Source organism: Anoplophora glabripennis, unplaced genomic scaffold (genome assembly GCF_000390285.2).
Source record: "Anoplophora glabripennis isolate ALB-LARVAE unplaced genomic scaffold, Agla_2.0 scaffold233, whole genome shotgun sequence".
Lineage (NCBI taxonomy): Eukaryota > Metazoa > Arthropoda > Insecta > Coleoptera > Cerambycidae > Anoplophora > Anoplophora glabripennis.
In genome coordinates this window covers 666274-690585 of record NW_019416413.1, presented here as the reverse complement: position 1 = coordinate 690585, position 24312 = coordinate 666274, and the positions used below count along the sequence as shown (strand labels likewise).

Sequence of the window (24312 nt, the reverse complement as noted above, 5' to 3'; positions counted from 1 at the left end):
GGGCAAACAAACTGCTGTTGTCATCGCATCAGTTTACCTCCGTGAGAATTTGGCAACCCCACCACCAACAAGGGAGATGGAGGAACTGGTGGTACACTGTCGCACCCAGAAATGGGAACTTATCATGGCCTGTGATACAAATTCACACCATGTATCTTGGGGTAGTGAAGACAACAACACAAGGGGTAGGTCTTTATACGACTATATTAACGTTAACAACCTTTGTATAAGTAATAGAGGCTGTGTACCGACATTTGTTAACTCAAGAAGTCAAACATTAATAGATGTCACGTTGACTACGGCGCGCATATCTAATGTAATCCAGAACTGGCATGTGGCAGACACTGCCTCAATGTCAGATCACCGCTGGATAAACTTTAATATTAATCTTATCAAAACTCCTCAAAAACCGTTCCGGGACCCCCGAGGAACTGACAGGGATAAATATCTTTGTCACCTCCGGGAGAACCTGGCAGCGGTACAAGATCAGGAGCCCAGAAATAATGGAGAGATTGAGGTATTCGTGAATACTGTACAATCTGCCATAAAAAGAGCCTTTATAACATCCTGCCCCCTCAGATCAGCTAGGCAAACCGGCGCAACCACGGGTTGGTGGAACCGGGAGCTGAGCGAACTGAGGAAGAAGGCCAGGATATCGTTTAACAAGGCAAAAATGACAAGACAAGACTCAGACTGGGAAATATACAAAACCCACCTGAGACTTTTCAAAAAACTGGTCAGGAAAAGACAAAGGGATGCATGGAGAGCCTACTGCGAGGAGATTGAAGACTACTCGCAGGCTGCTAGGCTATGTAAGATCCTTGCAAAAGAGAAAGATCATGATATAGATCTATTAACCAGAGAGGATGGCGTGAGAACCGCCAATCTAAATGAAAGTCTGGAACTGCTGATGCGGACCCACTTCCCGGGATCCACATCAATGGAACGGGAAGATTGGCCAGACGAAATTGAAAACCCACCCGCAGTCTTGGATTGGCAGATTGCCAACCAAACTGTAACTAAGGACAAAATTAGATGGGCAATGCAGACCTTCTCACCCTTCAAATCACCAGGCACTGACGGTATATATCCAGCCCTCTTACAATGGGGCTTGGATGTTTTAATGCCGCACCTGGAGCGGATGTTTAGGCTGTGTTTTGCACACCTTTACATTCCAAAGATCTGGAGGGAGGTAAGGGTTGTATTCATTCCCAAAACAGGGAGGCTGGATTATACCTCCCCAAAGGCGTATTGACCCATCAGCCTGACCTCGTTTCTGTTGAAAACGATGGAAAAGCTGTGTGAACGATACATAAGGGATAGTGTGCTGATGGACAGACAGCCACACCCTAATCAACATGCATACACTCCAGGGCGATCTACCGATACTGCTCTCCATCAGGTGGTGGGCAGGATCGAGAGATCTTTGGACAACAAGGAATCCACCCTGGGGGTATTCATCGACATAGAAGGGGCGTTTGACAAAACGTCCTTTCCCAAAATCAACTCAGCTCTCATGGAGAGGGGTTTCTTCCACCATCTGCAGATGGATATCGGATATGCTCACAAAAAGAGCTATACAAATCAGTGTTGGGAATGCCTCCGCGAGAGGAATTGTTGCAAGGGGCTGTCCGCAGGGAGGTGTTCTATCACCACTGCTGTGGAACTTAGTACTAGACAGTCTCTTGTGCCACCTCGACTCGGGAGGCATCTATACCATCGCTTATGCAGATGACCTCACTATGTTGATTAGCGGTAAATTCGAAGGGATCCTTTGCCAAACAATGCAAACAGCCCTGAGAATTATTGAAAAGTGGTGTGAGGACCATGCTCTGTCAGTGAACCCCAGGAAGACGGAAATGGTCCTCTCCACGAGGAAGAGAAAATTGGGGCCAACAAAGGCACCAACTCTCCTAAACACTACGCTAAGCTTTGCATCTGATGTGAAATACCTAGGGGTTACACTCGATGCAAAGCTAACATGGAATCTTCACTTTGAGAGAAGATTAAAAAAGGTGTACATATCCTATGAGCAGTGCCGCAGAACCGTTGGCAAAACCTGGGGCATGAAACCAAATGTGGTTATGTGGATATACACTGCCATTGTGAGACCAATGTTAGCCTATGGGGCTGTCGTCTGGTGGCCGAAATCCCAGCAGACGACAGCTAAACAAAAGTTCAGTCAAGTACAAAGGGTTGCCTGTCTGAGCATAACTGGAGCTATGCGTACAACACCTACCATAGCAATGGAGGTAATGCTGTGTCTGCCACCTCTGGATATTTATCTAAGAGAAATGGCTTTGACAACTATGCTTCGCCTCGAGAACGTTTACTTAAAACCGGTTGTAGGATGTGGAGAAGTCAGAAGTCGCCTGTGGTATGAGGTCGTCAGGAAGACGCCCCTCCTGCAGGCAGACACTGACAGTATTTCTCCCCGGTTTGCATTTGACAAACCCTACACCGTACTCATTAAGAGACAGGAGGAGACCGCCCGTGGAGATGTAATTAGCATCTTCACAGACGGATCAAAAAGGAAGGAGGGTGCAGGATGTGGAATATACTCTAGATCCCTGCACATCCGATATCAATGGGCAATGGATAGGCATGCCACCGTTGTACAAACGGAGTTAGCAGGCATAACCATAGCCGCGAAGGAAATTGCCCGCAGGCATACTACGGGCAAAACCATTAGAATCTACACGGATAGTAGACAAGCACTACTGACCTTGTGTAATCATAAGATAATGACTAGGACAGTATGGGAATGCCATGAAGCACTGGTTGTGGCCTCGGCCGCTAACAGCATATCTGTATGCTGGGTAAAGGGACACGAGCAGTGCTATGGCAATAAAGAAGCCGACAAGCTAGCCAGGAGCGCATCGGGCCTCAACATTTTTGGACCCGGCCCCTCCAGTGTGCTTCCGTTGTCGGCACTTGTTGGAATTATCAAGGAAAACACCCACAAAGAATTTATGAAACGGTGGGATGAAACAATCAGCTGTCACTTTGCTAAGGAGTTCTTAGTGTATCCTAGCAAAGACACAGCCAAAAAATACCTGGCTATGTCTAGGTCAAATCTTCGCCTGGTGACAGGTATTCAAACTGGACACTGTTGGCTAAGGAAACACCTTTACAATATGGGGAAGTGTGAAACACCTCTTTGTAGGGGCTGTGAACAGGAAGACGAGACGGTGTTGCACTTACTATGTGAATGCACTGCCGTCTCGTCAACAAGAGAGTCCATGTTGGGAGAGCGCTGGCCTTCAATGGCCTATATTAGAGAGACCCCCCTGAGCAACGTCACCACCTTTTTCACTGTAATAGGCTGGTTGGCGGCTCAGGTGGATTGATCTCTCTAATGGGAGGATGTACAAGGGGCCCAATGGGGCCTAAGTGCTGTAGCTTTGCTACCCTCTCCAGACTCCAGGATATTTCAATAAAAATCACTATGGGGCAGCTTTTGGGGTAGCTGAACATGAATATGAGCTTGTTGTTTATTTAAAACATAGAGGTCACTAGGAACACTTTGAATTTTATCATACTTTCTGTTTTGCAGGTAAATTAAACAATTTTTTGATTTAGACCAACGCACCTTTAAAACGTCAGTGTTTACAGAGATGTAGGCTTTTGAATGTTGTACCGCAAAATCTAATTCACAAAGCTATATCCCAGTAATAATTGTTGAAAATTGAATGAGGGTAAATTGGTCTTGGTCGTACAAAATATATAATTTAAGTGTAAATTTGGCAAAAAAGTGAAGTATAAATGAACTAGAATACCCCCCCACCCAATACACATGCAATAAATATACTTAAACTAGTGTTTCAAAAAATATATGTGTGTTCTCAAAGTCCCTACCATCAAAATAATATGACAAAAATGAAATCCTATTTAAGGCGTTCTTAACGACATTTATGTTTCAAGTAAAAAAATAAGCTCATATTCGACTACCCCACAAACACTCCATATTAAGTTTCAATGACTTTCTTTTGTAGGTAATTTTTTTGTTTCGGTATTATTTTAAGGCACATTAAAATAAATAAAAAATTACATTATGTTTATGTTCTTACCTTCCTACGGCAATTACACCCATCATAGATGACGTTAACTTGTGAGGTTCAGTTAAACTATACATTGATGAATATAGTTTATCCAAAGTCATCGGAATGATAATATTAGGTCTCAAAGAAGCCAGATACTGCAGTGCTAAACTAGTATCCTGGGAACCCATTCTAGAAAACATAGCTTGTTCTATGCAAGGCTTTAATATATTTACAAATTTATCTATATTTTCATCAGTAAGTTTGTAGTGATCTGGAACGTGGAACTCCCACGATGGTGTTTTGTAACGTTCGCAGTGGACACGCTGAATAAAATAATAAGATAACTGTCTTAAAAGTTCTCTGAGCTTAGGTGTCCATCTAAAAATAAAAAACTGATCTGTGCAAATTTTCAAAAAACATATAATTAAAAAAAATTCATTGTCTCAAATGAATCTGTGTTCTTCAGAAATTGTAATTTAAATATGAATGTTATTAAAACTTATCTTAAAACATATTGTAAATTAATAATTTCTGTACAATTACAATGTAAAAACTTAATGGAAAAAATTACCTTCCAGTATTGGCAGGATGATAATAAGATTCTAAGCTCTGCATTAATTTTTCAAAATGAAAAAATGCAGTATTATTGTTACCATTTAAGGCACAAATTATCCAAATAGCCATAGCAGATGTATCAATTTTATGTTGCTTTCCCAACTGTCTTTGTTTAAAGGTTACTGGCAGCTGCAAAGTCCTTTGAAAACGAACAAACATTGTTGGTACATATGGCTCCCAATCAATGTATCCTATCTGGAATCGTGCTATGCTAGTCATTATCCACATCATATGCTAAAATTTTAATATTGTGTTATTAATAATCAATTGTTTTTAAGTACAAATACAATTAGGAAACAAATTGGTAATATTTATTTGACTATTTTGATATATTACAGAAGAAATATAAAATACTTAAATGAGAACATTTCTAAATCATTCAAAAATTGACTCCGTGTTCCTACTTTTTCATTATTTTTCAAGTTACAAAAAAAATGTAAGAATATTGTGGGGATTTTAAAAATTTCTTTGACAGATACTTATACCAGAAAAACAATTGAATGCAGCATTTGGGAGATGTAAACCTAATTCAACTTCTTTTATTTTTTAATGTGTTTGTGTATAGTGGTTTCATGAAAAAAATAATTGCTTTTCTGTAGATGCAGGAAAAAGTTATAAAGCATTAAATAAATTAAATAAACTAACTGTTTTTAATTAAAAATAAGTACAATCAATCCAATTTTTCAAAAACTTATTTTACAGATTATTGTCTCTTTTAATACTATTAATCAATTTTTTACTTTCTTAAGCATTTTGTTGCCTCTCATTTGGTATAAATATTATTAATAAAAGTATGTTTTGAAGGAAAAGTTCCATGAGACTATAGTATGTATATATCAGCAGTCGGTAACTGGCGGACCGCGGTAGGTAAAATACTGGACCGCCAAAAATTTTTTGAAAGTATAAATTACTCAAATAAATTATTTAAAAAATGTTTTTTACATTTCAGTGCCATAGTTATCATTTTTTCTAGTATTTTACAATTATGTGAGTGTTGTGAGTTGTTAATGGTTAGCAAGCAGATTAAATTTTGAGTCCTAATTAAAATAAAAAATTTGTAATATGAATTTTTTTCTGGACCTCGTTAAAAATTTTCAGAAGTATCCGGACCCCACCTAAAATTACTTGCCGACCCCTGGTATATAGCCATGTCTCGCTTGAAAAGCTCTATTGACGGTCTTTCTAATGGTGTAAAAATCTATATGCTCCATTAAAAAAAAATAAATTAGATCTCAAAATCTTGATAACTGTCTTTATGGAATGTATGTAAGAATATCATGTCGTTTGTTTGTGCAAAACTAATGTATATTTTAGGTAAAAATATTTACACTAAACAGGGTCTTACATAAACTTCAAAAAACCTGGGAGGCAACGTGTTTCTATTGGAAAAATAGTAAGGGTAGTTCATATAACGTTTCTCTCCATAACGCTGGTGTTAATGTTGTTGCTTTGGGTTCTTTTCTTAATTATGCTTAAATTGGCTAAGATAAAGATGTCCAAGTTTGTAAACGAATAAATGTCAATTGTCTTAAGAAAAATATGAAAACTATTTTATTCGCAATAGTAGTGGATTACCGCTATTAGGTATAAGATAGTTTGAACACTTTTCTTACGATGACAGTTCATGTACATCTTTATCTTTAGCTGATTTAAAGATAAGTAAGAAAAATCCTCTTCAGACACCTTTAATATGTATATATTGAAAATGCGGCATTAATGAAAAAAACGTTTAAGAACTACCCCGCTATTATCCCAAGAAGATCTTATTTAAGTTTTTTTTTTTGGAAGTTTAAAAGGGATGCCTGTATATTTGGTAGTACCTACAATTGTTTCAATTTATTTTTTTTAAGTTGCAACTGAAAATATATTTTTTAAATCAATTTCTTTAGGTACAGTACATTTAACCAATTTCTAAAATATATTTATTTTTTATATTATTAAGACCTTTACTAATTACTTACATTTTCCCAAGCACAAGCATTATGGCAAACATCCCAAAACGTCATAAATTCCTCAAACCATAACTTATAACTGATATCTGCTTCCTCTGGTTTCATACTGTAGGGTAGAAATAGCTCTAAATACTGTATTGTATTGGATATGTCTGATACATTAAAGGGGCATAGTCTCGGTCTAAATTCATCTAAGATTTCTTGGGTAGCAGAAGCCGGGAAATAACTTAAAACAAAAAATATAAAAATTGGTAGTTTTTAGTAACAACCTGAAAGAACTAATAAATTGTCAGTATTGAAACTATTTTGTTATCCATTTTAAAATTACAGTACCTATATTGTTCTAACAATTTTAAAATGCACCTTTTTGTTCCTGAGTAAAACTTTTTGAGGTTTGTGAGAAAAATATCAATTACAAATATTAGGATAAGTGAACATATGAAAGCTTTACTGTTTATAAAGAAATGCATAGTGCATTCTCTCATGTACTTAAAATAGTGTTTTTTGTGTAACAATTTATGATTTTTTGAATTGGTGATTTTTTTCACAATTTATTTTTGAAAGCAATTGTTAACTTCACTGAACAATTTACAGAAAGTCATTTTACATATGATCTGTAATATTAACCTTGCACCCGACTATTAACAATTTGATTTTTGTTGTAATAGAATATGATACATTGTTGAATATTATACTATTGATACTATTTTATTGATTTATCCAATTCAACCATGTCCAGCAGTTAAAAATAAGAAAAGAAGCATTAGCTAATAGTGGTGGATGGTGAAAATTAAAATGGTTACCTATATTTAAAACAGGTTTTAATATTTGTTCATTTAAATTAAGGTAAAACCCATTGTTAGGTACTTATTATTTATTACAATGATTAATCAAGTTTACAGAACATCAGAAATTAGGTTAGTGCATTAGGGAAAATTAATGTGGCAGTGTACCTATAAATTGCTAACAGTTAAAGCTTATATAATGTAACAATATATTGATGATGCGGCCTACAAATAATACTACACTCTGTCTCTTCTCTGTGATTTTTGTTAATTCTTATGATTAGAATGAGAAGTAGAAATATTAATATGCGTAGTACTGCTACTATGTATAGCAAAATATGAAATGGTGGTTTTTAATATAATTAGGTATAAATTAAATAATTTAACTGCATACTTTTTTATGCATGAATAGTGTTGGATAAACTTATTGATTAATAAGATTAATTTCTGTTGTAAGATTTCGCAACAGAAATGTTTAATTTTTATTGCATGTCATGCTCGAAAACTAACACTTCATAAAGAAAGAATGCTTCAATAAATTAAAAAAGTTATAACCACGGAAAAGATATATTTAATTAAAATATTTATTACTGTGATAGATTCTATTCAAAAAAATATTTTGAAATATATAATACTGTGTTACAAATACATTTAGGTACTATTTATACTTACACTTTAGAAGCTCTAATGACATGAAAAATGGTGTGTTCGAATGTTGAAAAATATCTATACATTCCAATATCAGTTTTACTTTTCTCCATCACTCTAACACACAAATTATATAGTGGTCTCCATTCCAATTGCAGTTCATCTCTAGTTAGGAGGTATTTTTTTCTGCAATAAGGTACTTTTCGATAAAGGATTTGCATCAGAAAAAAATAACAATAAAACTTACTTGAGCAACTGTATAAGAGTTGTAGCACATTTATTAATTCGTGTAGGTTCTAAATCTGGAATGGTAACTAATTCATAAAATAGCTTAATTAAGGCAATATGGTCTTCTTTTGAAAACTTCATTCCATAAATTTTGATGTACCTGAAACGGCGCCAGTTTTTAAAAGTCCCTTAACCCCCTCCAAAAATTTAACCTCTTAAAAGTTCTAAATGTCAAATGTCAAAACAATGTCATATGCAAGTTAATTTTTAAAATACTTAAGCAATTTTATTTAAAATGTGGTGTCATTAAAGGACTTTTGTGTATAAAATTTAAAATAAAACTAAATCTAATTACTTGTTTAGTCTAGAGGTCCATAGGGCGCATCCAGGCCGCATTTCTCTGGCCAGAACAGCTTTAACCAGGTTAGTTTTAATATCCGTAAACAATTTCTTTGATTCTTCATCCAGTTCTTCTGCATAGGGTAGTAATTTGTTATAAATATTTTCCTTTTGTGGATTAAAACCTAGTTTTTCAAATCGCGTCTTTTCAATATCCTTATCCATAATAAAATAAAACTTTTAAGTTTTTATAACACTTTGTGAGCAAACAAAATTAAAACACCTTTAATCGATGCACGTCACTTTTCACTTAAGGTAGTTATTCAACAACTTGCTATTTTTATTGTTTTGCCACAGTCATTTGAGACATATTTGTTTCTAACCAGTGGCACTTTTTCAACCAATGATTGATGCCATTGCTTTCTGCCCAATCATGCTGACCAATTGTACTTATTATTACTAGCGCCAAATTTGAAATACGAGGTAATTGCCTCCGGAAGGACATTTATTTTGAACTCGATGACGATGTACTTTTTTAAGAATGATTTAATCTGCGGTTCTGCATAAGTGCATAACTTACACCATTGGAATAGTTTAGGTTTACACATGTATACACGTATAATGCCAATAGTTTTTTATATTCATTTTTTAAATTATTAATTTTCCTAAATACTTAGATACAAATTTATATCTTTTTGAGGATGTTTTTGTAATAGTAATTATTAATTCTAATATAGGGTGATCGATTAAAATGGGAGTTATTTGACCTTCAGAGATCCCCTAGGGGACAATCTGACAAGATCAAATATACAGGGTGTTCGGAAATAGTGGTACTTATAATAATAATAGATATAGACGTTTTTTATTTTTCTCAAAATTTTAATTTTTCATAAAGTTAGAGCATTATTATGTTTGAAAAATAGAATGTTTTAATATCAAATTAAATTTAATTTTGTCAAAAATAAAAGGCTGTATCTATCAGTTAATTATGAAATATACATATAATATGTTGCATAAATTTGTGCATCTCTTTTCGAAGAGTCAGTAATGCCTATTTAAATTTTTTTGTTTCGCAAAGGACCACGCTCAATCCTTATGAAAAATTGGTTTCAGCCAATTTTTCTCAAACTTGGCAAATCGGTAGTACTTAACACGCTGATCAAAAGTCTCAATGGGCACAAAGCCGAAAAACCCCTCCAACCCTTTCGAATTCGACCCCCAAGGGCGAAAAGTTGATCATAGGCCGATTGCCTTACAGCAATATTATACAGCCATAAAATAATTAGTAGTAACCCACCCAATGACTTAGACAGTGACTTTTATCTTCTCGCCATTGAGTTACTTCTCCCACTTTGCTACTTGGAGTATGTGGATCAGTTGTCGGTAGTGATAGTATTAAAACGTTTTACAACTCGTAAGCAGTGAATAGTCATCAAGCATCTTTTGTTACGTTTAGATGAGGTGTGTGTGTTGGGGGTTGCGGTGGTGGTAGTGGTGGTGGTAGCAAAGTGGGAGAAGTAACTCAATGGCGAGAAGATAAAAGTCACTGTCTAAGTCATTGGGTGGGTTACTAATAATCATTTTATGGCTGTATAATATTGCGGAAAGGCAATCGGCCTATGATCAGCTCTTCGTCCTTGGGGGTCGAATTCGAAAGGGTTGGAGGGGTTTTTGGGCTTTGTGCCCTTTGAGACTTTTGATCAGCACGTTAAGAACTACCGGTTTGCCAAGTTTCAGAAAAATTGGCCAAAACCCATTTTCAATAAGTATTGAGCGTGGTTCTTTCTTCCAACATTTTTTGTGGGCCTAGAAATTATCCCCGAAAAATGGTATGGTTCCCGTGCTTTAATATCAAACATGACCACTTTAATTTTCACCAGCACCCACTGATAATATTAAGAATTACTTTACATATTTTTTATACATTATTTATTATTACACTGATTTGCAATTTATACTCCAAGTATTTTTTTTAGAAAGAATTGGTACATTTTTAAATTACTTTTAATAATTTTCGTTAATTTTGCTTTACATTGGAGCTAGAGTACCTATTACAGCATTATTTTTAATGAATACTATCTATAATTGAAAAATATATTACACGATTATTTATGGTTAGATAAAAATTACTAATAGAAAAGTATTATTTATAAAACATTTAAAAACAGATGCACTTTCCTTTAATAAGAAGTACATAGTTAAAATTCAATACACACTTACACTTGGATGAGTTTAATTGTTTACATGCCTATTCATTAAAATATAAAGGCATAGTATTTCATATTTACCTCTTTTTATTTTTATCCAAAGTGGATATTACTTGTGACATATTTAATGTTAATTGTTACAAAAATTATGCGAAAATTTATTTTTGATATACTATTCAGTAAGTTTTAGTTTAACTGCAAAGTTTAGTAGGTTTAACTTATTAAACATTTAAATTCATATGAATTTAATAAGCATTTGACTAACCAAATTAATGGGATTTTTTAAGTTGTACTCATTCTTGTATTGTACATGGATCTTCATAACAATATGCCATATATGTCTTCTAAATTCTTGTTATATTAAATGATGGGTGAATAATTATTATCAATCTGATCAAGTACCTAAATACAGGTACATTATTTGAAATAAGGTTTGAACAAAATTAAAATACCAACATAATATGACTGAAATAAGACATATTTGGCTTTTTCAAGGGACTAGGTATGTCTTGATAAACATGTTTTAAATTACAAATTTGTATTTTATGTTTCAGGGCTGAAGATGTCGCAAGTAATCAAAATATTACCAAATCTCCCATTTCCACATTTTGCAAAATATGGTATTATACGCCACTTATGTATCGGGAAAGGTGAGTTATTAATATTTGTGTAGCTGGAATATATATGCAAACATTTTAAAGCAGACTTATGTATTTATTTTAAGAAAAATGCTTTTTATTTATTGGATATCCATAGGATAGGATTTTCTGTTTTGGTATTATGGACATCTGCCTATGTTAGTAGGTTCATAAGCATCCATATAGCAATCTTTTCTGTAGTTCTGTTGGACAGTTTTATTATGCAAATTCGAAAGGAATCATCATTTTGTTAATAGAATGAGTATCACAGAAGGCACTTTGCATATATTATAATTGTCTGGAAATAATCTATAACCTTATATAATCGCATAGTGAAAATATTACAAATCACTTGGAAGGTTGTTGATTTAATAATTAATTATTAAAATTTGGCGCGCAAAATAAATGTGTTAAATGGGTGTTTGCTACTGCACTAATTTGTGACACCATTTAGTGTAATTGAGAATTGAGAAGATGAATGAGAGATAGAGGAATGCCCGACAGCAGGAACACAAGTACAGTAAGTAACATGCTTTGCTTCAAGGCTCCTCATTTCGGCATGGGAATTGAAGACTAGGCGGTAGACAGCCGACATTAAATGACGTCACAATTCGTTGTTGATCACGTGACAGTATTTAATTTTTGCACTATTTTCAACATCCATAATTAAATTGTAGCATTAAAAAGAATCATTTGCTTACCATCGTTAGATGTTGGTTATAGATTACAAATTTAGACCGTTCTAAAATAAATTAAATTTTCATGCAAGTTGCCTATTACGAACGTGAACGTTCATAAGATAAGATGTATTTCCGTTCTGTTTTGGATATCCATAAATTGCACATTCATAAAATATGTTTTTTTTTGATATCCATGGATATGATACATACTTTTCTCTAGTTTTGATGGACATTCTTATTATGAAATTTCGTAAGGTGTCAAAATGAATATGCCAATTATTATTAATTAACATCCATAAGACATATTTTTGTTAACTCAAATGGATATCTATAAATTAAGCGTCTATAAAACATCATTTTGGTTGTCCAAATTAATGCATTAAGATATCCTTTTCATTATGTAAATGATTTATTTTATATTACGTATTTAAAAGATTTATAATTATCTATTATAGCCCCTATCAAAAAAAGTGAAGAAAATGGTAAAGAACATAAAGAACATGTTAAATTTCGATGAGTAAAAATGCAGTATAGACTCTTTAATCCGAACTAATTAAAACACGGGCTTAAAGAAATAAGTTCGAATTACCGATATTTTCGGATTACTGGATAGTAAATATGTATGTAAATATGTTTATGTACATACATATAATATGAATTAGATTTTATATGTTACTGAGAAGGCAAAAAATAACAATAAAACCAAACATTATTGTAAAATATGTCGTATAAATATGGCCATGTTTGCACGGCAATAATATTTCAACTAAAAAGATCTAATCGAGAAAGGTTCTGACTCGTATAAAAGTGTTTTTCCGAGACTGCTGGGGTTACTTTTTATTATGTAGTCTGACTTTATAATCCAAACTATATACGTTAAACCGAATTTTGTTCGAATTAAAGAGTTTTGTTCAGACCATAGAAACGTGCATTCGTCAAGTCGTCGGGCCGGATTAGTGGATATTCGGATTAAGGTGAGTTCGGATTAAAGAGTCTATACTGTATATCAATAAAAATTAATGTTACACGATAATCACTTTTTTGAGGTAGTTATGATCAATAATTGTCAATAAAAAGAATTAGATTTTTTCAATTACAGTGTATACAGGCTGTTACAAATTTGCTTCTCACTACAGGAATCTCGGAAACAGTAAGAGATACAAGTAGCTTAAATGGGGGCAAATTTACGTAATCAGGGGACCAACATTATGCCTCTAAAAAATCAAGGCTAACATGATTAGTTTTCGAAATATTTGCAAAAAACCGAATTTTTGGAAATCCCTTTTTGTTTAACTTCAGCCTTGTTTAAGATGATATTGAAAAGAGAAGAACACTTTCTCATGGCAACTTTTTGTCCTCTATCGAATAGCATAATCAATTTTTATATGTAACGTTTCGTCTCTCCAAGACCATCATCAACTTAATTTTTTTAAATACGACCCTAGAAATTTTATTACATTTTTCGCAAGCTTTCATGACTCCCAATACTGTACTGCCACAGCTCAAACCAGATTCAGACGTTTTGTTTCTAAAAATTCTTCTTCAATGTATTCGTTCCAAATGTATCTAATCTTTCTTAGATTTCTATGTTTCTTGAATTATCGTACACTTTATGTGTCGTTAGACCCTATGAATTCCACCTTGTTATTTAAACGATTACCATCACATGTTACAATAAAACATTATTAGAGTTTTAATCCCCTGCTCATAGTTATTTCTAGGTTCGAGTGCTCAAAATTCAAACAAATTTCGATCTATTTTTTTCAGGATATTCATACAAATACATCTGACATGCTCTTTAATAGTTGTGGTTACACGTATAATGAATTCCGATCATATTATGCTTATCTTAATTTTCGACATTTGCCAAAACGGAAACATTTTTGAACATTACTGTAATTTTTTAAAGTATAATATTTATTTGGAGTTTTGGTTGTTCATTTGCATTTTTAAAAATTAATTTGTCATAATGAAATTAAAATTGTAGTAATGTTTTAATTTTGACCCAACAACTTATCGAATTATGTATGACCAGGTGATGGAGATTAAAATTCTGTTTAAAAATAATGTTTTAGTGTAACGTGTGAAGGTAATAGTTCAAATAACTAGTTGGATTTCACAGGGTCTAACGACACTTAAAGTGTACGATAATTCAATAAACATAGAAATCTAAAAAAAAATTAGATAAAGGAACGAATACATTGAAGATTAATTTTTAGAGACAAAACGTTTGAATTTGGTTCCAGCTGAGGCAGTACAGTATTGGGGGTCATGATGGGGCTTGCAAAAAATGTAATAAAATTTCCAAGGTCGTATTTAAAAAAATGAAGTTGATGATGGTCCTGGAGAGACGAAACGTTACATATAAAAATTGATTATGCCATTTGATAGAGGGCAAAAAGTTGCCATGAGAAGGTGTTCTTCTTTTTGCAATATCACCTCAAACAAGGCTGAAATTAAACAAAAATGGATTTCCAAAATTTCGTTTTTTTTTCAAATATTTTGAAAACTAATAATGTTAGCCTTGATTTTTTAGAGGCATAATGTTGGTCTCCTAGTTATGTAACTTTGCCCCCATTTAAGCTACTTCGTGTCTCTTACCGTTTCCGAGATCCCTGTACTGAGAAGCAAATTTGTAACAGCCTGTATGTATCGAGTTAATAATATTCAACTCAATATTGGTTGAACAAAGAATGTAATATGAATCTTTCTAAATTGAAATTTACAGAATCTTATCAATTTTTATGATTTTCTCATACATCTGAACATCTGAGTTCAATTTAAATCTATAGGTAAAGGTAAAAAATATTTATTGTGCATAGTTATAAAGGCAATATACAACCTATACACAAAAGGACTAGACACAGATAACTGATAATTAGCCTACCCCTCAGAAAGTCAAGTAACTTACACATATTAAAAGCAATAATATAAATAAATTATAAAGTGTTATTAAAACAATGTAAAAAAACAGTATAACTTATATATACATACACAACACTCATACATGCTTGTGCAATACACATACAAATACGTAGTATAGTCAGACTCACACTCGCACACACACGCATATTATATTAATACTAATATTAAGTCAAAAATTAAAAAGCTAAAACTAAAAAACAGCAGCATTTGTGGAGTTATCGTTTTCCATGACCAACTCACGAATGCGTTTCTTAATCAGAGGTGCATTACGGAGTGTTAAGTCTTGAGGCACCAGTACATTATTTAATATCATAGCTGCTAAATAGGTAAATGAACATCTAAAATACTCAGTTCGATGACGCATTATTTGCAAATCGTGTAAATTACGAAGCTGACGATCATGCTACATCATGTCGCCAAACCAACTTCTCATAAAGATAGTCAGGAGTTGTATTACACAGTATATTATTTACAAAAACACAAAAATAAACATACTAGTTAAGTTAATGTTACTGACTGTAGAAAATACTCGTATATTAGTATATAAGTACACATATAGTGTCATATTATATATATTTTCCAAAATAAATAATAAAATTATAACTTATAACCTTGTATACAACGTTAGAATGTAGACAGCGAATAGCTCATTTGCTTCAATATGTAGGTAGCTAGGCACCAAAGAAATTAGTCACTAGACATATGATGTCCATAGGATGAATGTATGCTATTTTGGAATACTATAACATGAATCTGATTTTAACGATAATATTACAATGCAAGCACATTGACCATAAAAGTAAAAAAACTTTATCATAATGAATTTACAACAAAATTTTATAGTGTATGAATCACTTTGATGATGCATGTATTGTATTTCAAAAACTCAAACAGCTAGAGCTGATTAACAAGTGCCATTAATTTAGTAAAAGAATGACTTAAAAATTTCCTCATTTAACTGTTTTTCTGTTTCAGATCTCTTGTGGTTTCAGAGATACATGCAATTGGTCAGAAACATAAATATTTGTAATTTTATTACTGCTCCATTTTGTTTTAGTAGTATTACATAAATATAATTGGCTTCACTCAGTTGTTTTTTACAATTTGAAATAAACTACATATTTTCAGTGACTTTGAACTGTGAACAAAGCATATCCTAAATTTATTGGGACTTTGTTTTAATCTATAATTTGTGATGTAGAATCCACAATTAAAGTTTGAGCAAACTTTTTTTTTACATTCTATATAGATACAGATGTAACATCTTCATAGAAAGAATTTACTTAATCTGTTAAATAACATATTTGTTATTCTATGTCCTACGATTGACCCTACCTGGACATATGCATAGTGACCAAATAGTGATGTTCTTTATGAACTTGTATAAACCTATATACGATACTCTTTATATTGAACGTATCAGAGATAAGATGTTGATAACATTGTTATAAATTGCCATGAGAAGATTCACATGCTAGAGTTTTGGAACAATTATATTACTTTTGTTCTTTTTTTTATTGCTGTTGAAATGTTTTTTTTCTATAATCTCTAAACAAAAATTTACTTTACTTTGAACCTACTTAAACTTCCAAACTCGTGGAAAATTAGAAATAGATTAATAACATCAATTACTGCAAAAAAGGTACTCATTTTTTTTTATTATCATCTTATCGTGATCATTTTATTTTTCATATTTTTTAATTTTTACTGTAATACTGTATGAAAGTATTTATTTATTTTTACGTTTCTTAAGTAGCTTTTCTTTTCACTGCAGTGATAAACATTAAAGACCAAACTTTTCTAAATAATATATTAAAATGGTATAGCCATAACTTGTCGAACTTGCATTTAATTACTATTATTATTATTATTATTATATTTTCATGTTTCAGATATTGCAAAACCTAATTTAAGCCCAGGACCAGATTTTCTTTTACAGAATTTAAAAAATGCGTCATCTCCAAAAACTGTGCTAAAACTTGTTAATGAGCATTATAATATTTTAAATAGTAAACACCTTATGCAAGCATTGCGATCTTTGTTTGATTTACAAAAATATGGAAGGTACGTGCTTGAATTTTGTGAAATCAATTTAATTTCTATACTTATTTCAGCTCAAACGTGGTCACTAAAGATATTCTTCGACATCCAGATTTTGAGAGACTCTGCAAGAAGTTAAGATCACAGTCTGGTGTTATAGAGTTGAATGAGACCATCGAAGCTTTAAAAATAATTTCATATGTTGGTGTACCGTCAAATAGCACAATAGTTCAAGTGTTATTGCAACTTGTTCGACAAAATATCAATTCGTTGACCCTTCCTCATATAATGTTTTTGGATTTTCTTTTACATCAATTTAAGAGTTCTCCATTGGTCGACGCTTTGAAAATAGCTTTACCAATCGTGTTTGAAATCCATTTGCCTTTAAAAATGGATAGAGAAAATGTTGCACATTTGGCTGAATATTTACATTATGCTTCAAAGACACGATTAGCAGATGCTGCCATTGATACAATAGTAAAAGCTTTATATCAGCTGAATGAAGAATTTGATGCAAAAACTGCGAAAAGTATTATTTGGTCCATAACTGATATGGAACCCAATGAAATTTTTGAGCCTTTAATGAACAAAGCTCTTAATGACTTCATTGTACATATAGATGATGTAACTTATACAGATATAGAATCAACATTATCAAGACTCATTCATAGGTATTCTAAACGTTATCCTTATTTCTACAATGAGGTTTTTGTTGATACCTGTTCAAACTACGTTATTGATCATGACCTAGGATTTGAACATTGTGTGTACATGTTAAGAAAATTAGGAAGAATAGTAAGTTCTTATTTATAATTATAGAATAAGTTCACAGTAGAAATGAAAAATACGAACCAGATTCTTTCATCGTTTAATTTATCTGTCTTTTACATTTTGATTATAGGAAGTTCAAAACTAAATTTTAATAAATACAGGCTGTTATAAATTTCTCTTCTCACTACAGGGATCTCGAAAATGGTAAGAGATACAAACTAGCTTAAATGAGGGCAAAGTTGTGTAATCAGGGGACCAACATTATGCCTCTAAAAAATCAAGGCTAACTTGATTAGTTTTCGAAATATTTGAAAAAAAAACGAAATTTTGGAAATCCATTTTTGTTTCATTTCAACCTTGTTTGAGGCGATATTGAAAAAAGAACACTTTCTCATGGCCACTTTTTGTCCTCTTTCGAATGGCATAATCAATTCTTATATGTAACGTTTCGTCTCTTCAGGACCATCATCAACTTCATTTTTTTATACGACCCTGGAAATTTTATTACAATTTTTGCAAGCCTTCATGACCCCTAATACTATACTGCTTCAGCCCGAACCAGATTCAAACGTTTTGTCTCGAAAAATTCTTCAGTGTATTCGCTCCAAATTTATCTAAATTTTTTATTTAGATTTCTTTGTTTATCGAATTATCGTACACTGTAGGTGAATTAGACCCTGTGAAATCCATCTAGTTATTTAAACTATTACCACCACTCATTAAAATAAAACATTATTATAGTTTTATTCCCGTGTCCATAGTTATTTCTAGGCTTCTCTCAAAATTCAAACAAATTTCTATCCCATTTTGAACTTCTACAATCTTCCATAAACCGTGTATCATGTGTTTAATATTTTTCAGGTTTCATGTCTGATTTTGAACATTATTTTGCAATATGGCAAAGTATGAAATTAAACAGATCAGAATTTGTGGATATACTTCCATCCAAGTTTGAACCAAAAAACCAGAAATTTTATTACAATTTTTGCAAGCCTTCATGACCCCCAATACTATACTGCTTCAACCCGAACCAAATTCAAACGTTTTGTCCCGAAAAATTCTTCTTCAGTGTATTCGCTCCAAATTTATCTAAATTTTTTATTTAGATTTCTTTGTTTATCGAATTATCGTACACTGTAGGTGTCGTTAGACCCCGTGAAATCCATCTAGTTATTTAAACTATTACCTCCACTCATTAAAATAAAACATTATTATAGTTTTATTCCCGTGTCCATAGTTATTTCTAGGCTTCTCAAGTGCTCAAAATTCAAACAAATTTCGATCTATTTTTTTCAGGATATTCTTACAAATACATCTGACATGCTCTTTCACAGTTGCGGTTACAGATATAATAAATTCTGATAATATTATGCTGATCTTCATTTTCAACCTTTGCCAAAACGAAAATATTTTTGAACATTTACTGAAATTTTTTTAAGAATAGTATTCAGTTGGCGTTTTGGTTGTTCATATGCATTTTTAAGAATTAATTTGTCATAATAAAATTAAAATTGTAATAATGTTTTAATTTTGACGCAACAACTTATTGAGTTATGTATAACCAAGTGATGGTAATAGTTAATAATAATAAATGTCTTATTGTAACGCGTGTTGGTAATAGTTTAAATAACTAGATGGATTTTACAGGGTCTAACCTGAATCTGATTCGGGCTGAAGTAGTACGGTATTGGAGATCATGAAGGCTTGCAAAAAATGTAATAAAATTTCTAGGGTCGTATTTAAAAAAATGAAGTTGATGACGGTCCTGAAGGGACGAAACGTTATATATAAAAATTGATAGAGGGCAAAAAGTGGCCTTGAGAAAGTGTTCTTCTTTTTTCAATATCGCCTCAAACAAGGCTGAAATGAAACAAAAATGGATTTCCAAAATTTAGTTTTTTTTTTCAAATATTTCGAAAACTAATCATGTTAGTCTTGATTTTTTAGAGGCATAATGTTGGTCCCCTAATTACGCAACTTTGCCCCAATTTAAGCTACTTCGTACCTCTTACCATCTCCGAGATCCCTGTAGTGACAAGCGAATTTGTAACAGCCTGTATAATATATGTTGATGTTTGTAATTATAATTTCAGACTCATACGAATAAATATCTGCTGGACTATGTATCAAAACAAGTTTTTCAAGATCCCTCCCTTATTACAAATGCAGATTCAGGTTCTGTATATAGTATTGTAATAGCTGCATCACTAACTGACTACAGACCAATTCACTGGGATAATTTGAAGAATCTTATAATGCAAAAGAAAAATTTAGCAGCGGAAAACAGAAAAGAAATAATCTGGATTAGATTTGCAGCTTCTTTATGCGTTTTGGACATTTATAAAATTGATGTTTTATCGAAGGCCTTAAATCTTGAATACTTAGAATCGTTGTTTAAAAAAGGTATGTATATTATTTTATGGTTTTCATTGTTAAGGACTTTCTATACAGGTTGTTTTATTAGGAATGGGATGTAGCTTAATGGGATAATCCTTAGGTTAAAATAGATTCTTAATGAATTGCTGGTTATTTTTTATAGCTGTTTTACATTGACAATTTGTTCATGAATAAATTGACAAAGTTCTTCATGAATTGTAGTGATACAACAGTGGTACCGTTTTGACACATCCCTACTAATATTATAAATGTGAATGTAAGTTTGTTTGTTACGCTTTCACGCGAAAACTACTTAACCGATCATCATGAAACTTTGTACACATATTCTTGAAGGTATTAGAAGTAACATAGGATACTTTTTATTAAAAAAAATATTTTTTACGAAAGATTTTCTATATTTATTTACCCGCGAGCGAAGCCTACTAATAATAATAATCCCTACTAATATTATAAATGTGAATGTAAGTTTGTTTGTTACGCTTTCACGCAAAAACTACTTAATCGATCATCATGAAACTTTGTACACATATTCTTGGAGGTATTAGAAGTAACATAGGATACTTTTTATTAAAAAAAATTTACTTTTTACAAAAGATTTTCTATCACTGCGAGCGACGCTGCGGGTAAAAGCTAGTATTATATAAATATTAGTGTTTGTAAGTAACAAATCGATAAAAACAATGCAAAACTAGTACGACGTCACACAATTATTTACATATTCCTATAACATAACCTCATCACTGATCTAAGGCTGGAAATCTGTTGGGTTGGTACTTCCGAACTTCACGAAGAAATTGACGAAAATTAGAACATGTTCTAATTCGTCAAGAACTTGATGAATAAATTCATGAAGTTATTTGACAGCTGATTTGGTGCATTACACTTGTCCAATTTCTTGATGAAGCGACTTCATGAATTAATTGATCAATAAATTGTCAATGTAAAACAGCTATTATCTATAGAAAATATCTGTGGTTGTTTTTTAGGGTGGGATTTTAAATGTATTTATTTTGTCTTCATTGGTAGAGGCACTAGTTACACCTGACTGGTGTAGTAAATATGATTAATTTTGATTAAAAATAGTATATTAACTTGAACGTTAAAAAACTTAACCATTATCGAGATAAAACTGTTTTTTTGTTATTATTACATGTAAAGTAAAAAACTTCAGTTTCACAGTTTGTTTCCACCAGTTTTATTTAATTATTTGTATAAACCTAATACTTAGAAATATGTATATTAATATGCCTAAAAAGAAATTCTGTGGTTGTGACATCTTCAATAATTGTAAATAATACTTAAATGCAAACTATTTCAAACTACCTACGTTACAGACTGAAATAGATTAATTTTGTCCTAATAATATGTGTTGGATAATCAAAACAATGATAATATGGCATCAAAGGCCAAATCGATTTATGCTGCAATAAAATATGCATATAAATACTTCAGCAATAAAGTAACTGGTTTTAGAATTTCATCTTTCAATTTGTTTTAAAATTTTGAATTATTCTCTCCCTAAATTAATTTGTTCTTTGACATGTATTGAAATAAAAATCGTTTTTATCTCAAAAACTGTTTTTGATTTTCAACCAGTTTAACAATTTCTTCAAAATTAAGTTAAGTTAATATTTTCATTGGTCCAGCTTTAAACATATATGGGTACAAACATCCAGGGTACAAAATGAATATTTTTTTTTAAATTCATATCAAAAACATATGTGGGTACTAAAATGTTTGGGCTTTGATGAAAAAGAAACATTTCATTAATGCATGTTTCATTTACTTGCCCCATTTTGAACTGTTACATTCTCCCATAAGCCGTGTATCATGTGTTTAATATTTTTCAGGTTTCATGTCTGATTTTGAACATTATTTTGCAATATGGCAAAGTATAAAATTAAACAGACCAGAATTTGTGGATATACTTCCATCCAAGTTTGAACCGGAAAATATTGTTCAAAATATGAGAGAAATTTCAGATTTTCCATTAGAAGCCAGCTTGCACAATGGCTTAGGGGGTGAACAATATGTTATGACCAATTTGATTTCTAAAAAAGGGCATCAAATAGGTATGTAAATTGCATCATTTAAGTTGTGTTTTGAAAAAAATATTAGTTGAAAGAATAGTTATACAGGGTGTACTACTAGTACTTGTTTGCCGTTGAAGCAATTGTTCACACATGAAAAATCGCCGTTTGACATATCTTGGCTTCATTTTTTATGGCATCCAATTTCCTTGTCTTTGAATCATACGAGTCCATTTGGAGAATGTTGTGCGATCAACATTCAATGACTCAGCAAGTTCATCTTGTGTTTGACATGAATCTTAGTCGAGTAATGCTTCTAATCTTCAAACTTTTTCGGTTGACCAGGGCGTTACTTGTCAACTGTATCGAAATCACCACTCCGAAAACTTCGAAACCAATATTCACATGGTTTTATTGATGGAATATGTTCACTATATGTTTCCAACAGCACTCAATGACTTTGCACTTTTCTTTGACTTAAACAGGAGAAGTAAAACTTCTCGTAAATGGTGTTTTGTTGGCTCGAAATTCGACATCTTCATAGCTGAGAAAAATATATGTTGTTTACATTTCAGTAAAATGACATAATACAAAGTATGGCCTAATGACACAGCTTTGACATGAATATAGTTACAGCAGTAGTATCCGATGTGATGTACTTAGTTACACCATCTACTATAAATCCCTAACTTAATTCACATTGCACACATTTTGTTTGTTTGCACATTTATCTCAGATTTGTAATCAGCGACCCTGGAAATTCAAGGAACCAGTGGATTTAGTTATCTTTATGTTGATTCTTTTTTCTTTCTGTTGCTATCTAATTTCCGATTATCTACAAATACGCCAAGCTAATAAATTTCAATAAATGATTCCTTGGAGAGGAAACCTTGACATTCGAAGATAGATTTTGAAGAAGAGTAGTTTCAGATGGCACAACGAGTCTTGTTTAGCAAAATTACCTTGTGATGTAACATAACCTTAAATCTAGCGAAACACCGTGTTTTACGCACTTTTAGATTAGATTATTTCGAAAACTTGATGTGATTAGATGCTGACTTGCAAGCCTTGCAATTTCTTTGTTCTGCCAAGTTTATGGGTCAAGTTCGTTGCTCATTCAGTTATTGTCCAGGGGGTAATATGTAACTCATACCTTTGAGATCATTGAATATTTCTGCTTTAATTCACTCAGTACTTTTGTGAACTTTTAAAAATAAAAGAAATTTTGTTTTTAAAAACCCAAACTGCTCAAAAATTATTTCGCATCAAAAACGTTTGGAAAACTATAGTCCGGTTTCTAGTTTAAAATTTTGTCATTCTTGTGTTATTGGTGTTACAATAAAATTTTAATCTATTTTTTAGATCATGCTATATTATTTAGAAAAGGGGGGTATCCTATGGCTGTCAATAATAAAGAAGGGGTCAAGTTTATAGAAGATATAGAAGTTCAAGCAGACAACGAACTGTGAGTATGTACAATATTACATTATAAAAAATTTGAAATTTTTATTTTTTAGATTATTAATATTGGCGCTTCGACCTATCCAATATACTATAAATACCAAAGTTTTAAGGGGGACCACAACTTTAGCAATAAAAACATTAGAACATGATGGGCATGGTGTGCTTCCAGTAAATTTAGAAATATGGGAATCTTTAAATGACTTTGAAAAAATACCATACCTTATGCAACATATAAAAAATAAAGTGGACAGCGACGTTTCCATTTCGGAGAGTAAAAGTGTTGTGTAGTTACGAATTTATATTAATTTTTTAATATTTCGTTCATTTCAATTTCTATGTAGAATATAAATAAAAAGAAAACAATTATGTTGTTGTTTAAAACTGGATCAAAACAAATATTTTACACTGAAAATACTCTATTACAGATATTTTAAGATTTCATATTTTACATTTGAAATTATTGCCAGGATATTGTAGATACAGATATGAAATTACAATTTTTATACTTGAGATAACATTGAAGGCTAATTATTATTTATCACTCAGTGTG

The 24312-nt window shown here is 32.1% G+C and overlaps 2 protein-coding genes across 3 annotated transcripts in view; one reads left to right on the top strand and one right to left on the bottom strand.

Moving 5' to 3' along the window:
• Positions 1-9022, bottom strand: part of LOC108914859 (proteasome activator complex subunit 4) — a 45201-nt gene extending 36179 nt beyond the window's left edge. Inside the window, exons 1-6 of the mRNA XM_018720774.2 lie at positions 8627-9022; positions 8291-8431; positions 8068-8229; positions 6620-6836; positions 4615-4892; positions 4071-4421 (exon numbers count right to left, since the gene is read on the bottom strand). Coding sequence (XP_018576290.1) covers positions 4071-4421; positions 4615-4892; positions 6620-6836; positions 8068-8229; positions 8291-8431; positions 8627-8835 — 1358 coding nt within the window. The 5' untranslated portion in view covers positions 8836-9022. The remainder of the gene's footprint in view (positions 1-4070; positions 4422-4614; positions 4893-6619; positions 6837-8067; positions 8230-8290; positions 8432-8626) is intronic.
• LOC108914860 lies at positions 8543-24146 on the top strand. Of its 2 annotated transcripts, none has more exons than XM_023454484.1 (8): positions 8543-8694; positions 11372-11467; positions 16953-17124; positions 17175-17895; positions 19965-20274; positions 22119-22340; positions 23661-23763; positions 23816-24146. In XM_023454484.1, the coding sequence occupies exons 2-8, from the start codon at positions 11380-11382 to the stop codon at positions 24048-24050; spliced, it is 1851 nt and encodes a 616-aa protein (XP_023310252.1). In that variant the 5' UTR covers positions 8543-8694; positions 11372-11379; the 3' UTR covers positions 24051-24146. The 2 variants fall into 2 exon arrangements, with proteins under 2 accessions (XP_023310252.1, XP_023310253.1); XM_023454485.1 differs by lacking the exon at positions 8543-8694 and adding an exon at positions 9419-9440.
• Positions 24147-24312: the final 166 nt, after the last annotated feature.